This window comes from Lycium ferocissimum, chromosome 12 (assembly GCF_029784015.1).
Source record: "Lycium ferocissimum isolate CSIRO_LF1 chromosome 12, AGI_CSIRO_Lferr_CH_V1, whole genome shotgun sequence".
In the NCBI taxonomy this organism is placed as follows: Eukaryota; Viridiplantae; Streptophyta; class Magnoliopsida; order Solanales; family Solanaceae; genus Lycium; species Lycium ferocissimum.
The window spans coordinates 34,675,394-34,680,352 of NC_081353.1; the positions used below are offsets into that span (position 1 = coordinate 34,675,394).

A 4,959-nucleotide genomic window follows, 5' to 3' on the forward strand; every position below is an offset into this window, starting at 1 on the left:
GTATTTTTGGATAGAAAAAAAAATTAGTCTTTGGGTGAAATTCTTAGGTCCCAAGTGAACAAGCTCTCTCGGTGGCGGATAAAATTTATACAGCGGGTTATTCGAATAAAGATCGATGGTGATACAAAAAAAAGTAGCCGTCGCATAACCGCTCGATTTGCCATCCTCATTTATTTTTTTTTTTTGTTAGTAATGTAACATAAAAATAAATTTTTTTAAAACTCCTTTTTTTTATTTAACAAAGTTGAAAAATTTTTCCCGAAAAGAATAACAAAAAATATTTACATTTATTATTAAACGGATCTATCAAATTTTAAAAAATTTTTACTTAACAAAATTTAAAAATTAATAGCTCTCGTAATTAACAAAATCTTTTATAATTATCGTGTTATTTAAAAACGAAAGCAATATTAAAATGTTTTAAACAAAACAAAAATAATATAAAATTAACTAAATTAAAATAAACTACAAACTATATATAGTTTAAAAAAATATAGCCCATTTGTAGCAAAAAACTATGAAACAGGTACCAAAATTCAATTTAAAAAAAGTTTGAACTAAAATAGATTTTAGAATATTATTATTGAGTTTGAGTAAAAATCAAAATAAAAAAGATGAAATAGAAAAAAAAGAAAGAAATAAAAAAAGTAATAAATTTTACTACTACGTCTGCCCCAAAAACAACAAAAAACAGCCTGTGCAATGTTAAAAAAGAGAATCGACCCCCATTGTCACTGTGGAATGAACCACTTGACCATTGCTCCAGACCCAAAGCTTGTATCAATGGATTCAATCGCTTTTATTTTGAATTTAGTAATATTTTCCTTCTAAACAGTAAATTTCCGGACAAGTGGGTTCAATTAAACCCACTTAAAACCCCGTGGTCAAGCTTTGGGGCTCAAATCATTTGGTTAACTCAACATAATGAGTTAATTCAGAATGTTTAATGTAATGTTTTTAAAAAGTGCGAAAAGGTCCCCCGAAATATGTTCCTTTAATATAATCTGAATAGAAAAGGGAAAATCAGTCTTGGTAATGTAAAACTCTTAGGTAGAAAGTGCCAACAACAGTCTCTCAAATCGACCCACCACGAATTATCCGAGTCCCATTCCAAAGTAGTTCCAAGAACTCCACCAGTGCTTGGTAGTTCTCTGGGAGATTCCAACCTAGTTTAAGTTTTAAGTCGCCTTTGCCTTCAGCTTCATATGTCATTAGCTCTAGCTCATCGATATTTATGCCTGGAAAAAAGAACCCAGTATTAGCTATATAACCTCCACAAACGATGAACATGAACCAACATGTAAAAGTATTGGATGTTTATGACTAACAGAAAACAGTAAATATACTAGACTGAGACAAAGGATAAAGAGACACTACTAATAGAACAAAAACATGTAAGTTTTATTGTTTGAAATGATTTTTTGTTGCTAGAAATTTAATTTTGTTGTATATAATTGTTGCAAAAAACTTTTCCAAAAAAAAAGTTGTTGCATGTTGTTGCAAATAGGAAAAGTTTATCAACAAAATATTTTTTTTTGGTTGCCAAAACTCTTTGACAATAAAAAAAAAGCCAAATATAGTTTTTCTTGTAGTGAGACTTCTAATGAACAACATGTAAATTCGCATTGGGTGGTGTAAAAACCACCGGTGTATATAATTTAAATCCATGATAAGAATGCTTATCTGTGCCACTCTTTGACAAAAAAGACTGACTTACGCAAACATACCAGTGTGATTCCACGAGTGGGAATTACAGGAAGGGTGGGTTGATAAGCTATCACTTGCGATAGACCCTCCGCTCAAGAATAGCGTTTCCAAAACAAGTTTGAGAAATATAAGAGTGAAAAGTTATGATGTAAATATCGAAAAAATAAAAATAACGACAAAAAAGAAAAAGAGAGAAAAAAAAAAGTAGAGATAGTCAAAGTAAAAGAAACAACAGAAATTGGAAAATAAGATGATGATAGAATAATTGGAGTAATAATATCGGTAAGGAACAGACAGCAGACTTACAGTAGTAGATAATACTATCTATGAACCTAAAATGGCTGCCACTTTTGAATACTTGAGGCATCCTGGAAAGGAAGTGTAGAGGAGACATGCCCTCTGTGTTGTAATAGTTGACAAGTGGCCGATAGTAATGTATTATCTGAAATGCCACCTCTGTTACAAGAGAAGTTGTTAATACTACTAACCTGTTCTACAAGAAAGAAGAAATTATAAATTTATGCGGTCAGACCTCTCTATAACAATATTTCACTATAACATTTATGTTCTTTGTGGAACCGATCTTTCATGTATGTTGTATTATATATTCTCTATAGTAGCATTTTGCTATAGCAATCAAAACATATCTAAACAAATAACATTGTTATAAAGAGGTAGGGAGGTCACATGGGTGGGTTTGGTTGGATTTGGGTTGGTTGAAAATAATTTGAACAAAAATGGGTTAGATTTTAACCCACCCATTCATATGGGTAAAATATGGGTTTGGTAATAAATGGGTGGGTTGGTTATGGGTTGTGCATGTTATATTATTATTTAAATGTAATATTTATATTTTTCTTTTATCAAATTAAATTAATTTTTATATATTTATAATTAAATATTATGAAATAAAAATTTAGGGTGTTGGGGTGGGGGGGGGGGGGGGGGGGGGGTGTAATTTTTTTTTCCATTTTTTATAAAGTTTTTACAAAAGTAAAATATATAAAATAGAAATTGGAAGGGGTGGGGGGTGGGGTAAGAAAAAATTCTCACATTTTATAATTTTTTTTTTTATAAAAGATAAAATATAGTATGAAATAGAAAATGTGGTGGGGGGGGGGGAAGGAGAGGTGGTGGTGGGGGTTGGGTCGGAGTGGGAGGGGGAGGGGGGATGCAGGAAATTTTTTTTCCCATTTCTTATAAAAGTAAAATAAAATATGTGAAATATAAAATGTGGTGGTGGGAGTTTTTTTGGGGGGGGGGGGGGGGGTAAGAAAAGTTCCTCCTTTTTAAAATTTTTTTTTTTATAAAAGTAAAAATAAAAAATATGAAATAGAAAATGTGTGTGGGGGGTGGGGGTGGGAGGCGGGGTGGGAGTTAAGTTTTTTTTTTTCCATTTTTTATAAAGTTTTTACAAAAGTAAAATAAAATAAATGAAATAGAAAATTCAGGGTTATGGTAGTGGGGTGGGGTGGGTGGGGGGGGTGGGTTAGGGTTGGAGGTGAGTTGATGTGTTTTTTAAGGAAAAATATTTTATTTTGAAATTTTTATGAAAAACATTTTCTTCTATTGTGAGGAAGATGGGAGTTAATTTTTTTCCATTTTTATGTGTTTATAAAGTGGTCTTTAAACAAAAATAAAATAAAATAAATGATAATTTAAAAAATTTGCGGGTTTAAATTTTGCTATGCCCCTCCGTGACTTTTAGTTATGTGGTAGTGAGCATACATACATATATTTTTAACTTTTGGTAAACTTTTAGGCCTTAACTAAAAGTGTGCCCCATAAAACATAACTAAAAGTCAATAAGGCATAAGTTTTCCTTAAGGCATAACTAAAAGTTTGCCTTATAAGACAAAGTTTAAATTTTGGGACTTTTAGTTGTGTTGGAGGTTGGATTTGATGTGTTTTTTAAGGAGTCGGACTTTGCCTTATATATATATATATATTTTTTTTTTTTTTTTTTTTTTTTTACTTTTGAAAAATATTTATGCCTTAACTAAAAAGTATGCCCAGACATAACTAAAAGTATGGAAGATGGGTTATTAAACTTTGCCTTATAAGGGATTATGTGACTTCATGGGGCATAGTTTTGTTATGCCTATATTTTAGTCATATTTGTCTTAGGAAAAATTTTTATGGGTTAAAATCCCGGCATAACTTTAGCTCTTTCCTTAAAATTGTATATGGCATACGCTCCCCAATCTGCCTTGCGAAATTATTTTTTTATTTTATGCGGATGGAATGGGCTAATTTTCTAATATGAGGGGCAAAATTTAAAGACCACAAATTTGAGAGGCAAAATTTAGAAGAGGGCAATCCGCGCAAAAAGATGAAAAGAGACTTAAAATATTTGTAGTGGATTCTTGAAATGTACTAATTTTCTAAATATTTAATTGCCAATTCTATATAATCGAAATTAATAAGAAAAATATTTGTAGGGGATTGGCTCTTACCAAAGTACTCGCCAGAGATGGCGGCGTGTAGAATGTTATCCCCATCTTCCCTTCTACAAAGTTCAACTGGACCTTCTTTTTTTTCATCTTGAACACACTTATGTAGGTAGAGAAAAGCTTTTAACTTTCCTTGATAAGCAGCTATGAATAAGGGGGTTTCCCCTTTTGAATTGGTCTCCCGGATGAGAGTAGGATCTTCTGAGTTTACCAAACACTCAATAATGGGAACACTCCCGAGTTCTGCTGCAAGATGAAGAGGCGTATTCCCTTTTTCATTCTTCTGTTTTAAGATACCTAGTCGATTTTCCTTTGGTATGCTGGCAATCATTTCCTTAATACAAGTAAGATGAGGATGATGTAAAAGATCGTCTCGATCTTGATGGTAAGAAGAGATAGCTAAGTGAAGAGCAGTATCTTCAGATTTGGTGAGTTTGGATTCATGGACAAACTCGTTGTTGATGTACAGTTGCTGAACTTTTGTCCACTTATTCCCCATTGATGCTTGAAATATTTCATCTTTAATAGTTGCTTGCCTCTCCTTTTCTTTCGACTCATCTAAAGGTCTTCCCGTTCCTTGTTCTGATGGCGTTTGTTGAATTTCTTGTTCAACTATTTTGGAATCCATTGGCACTACTTGTTTTTGCAGATTGTGTTGATGCCACTCACCAGCCACCATTGGATTCAATATATACCGCTAGGAGAGACGTGTTGTTGACAAATATTTCTTTACAAGCCTCTATGCTGGTGCATGTGTAATGGCTCTTTTAGTAAGCAAAGTATTAAAGAATCTAATTCT

At 32.3% G+C, this 4,959-nt stretch overlaps 1 protein-coding gene across 1 annotated transcript in view; it reads left to right on the forward strand.

Annotated features, from left to right (window-relative positions):
- Positions 1–4,686, forward strand: part of LOC132039878 (myosin-binding protein 7) — a 50,542-nt gene extending 45,856 nt beyond the window's left edge. Inside the window, exon 4 of the mRNA XM_059430424.1 lies at positions 4,149–4,686. Within this exon, the coding sequence (XP_059286407.1) occupies positions 4,149–4,310 (162 nt within the window). The 3' untranslated portion in view covers positions 4,311–4,686. The remainder of the gene's footprint in view (positions 1–4,148) is intronic.
- Positions 4,687–4,959: the final 273 nt, after the last annotated feature.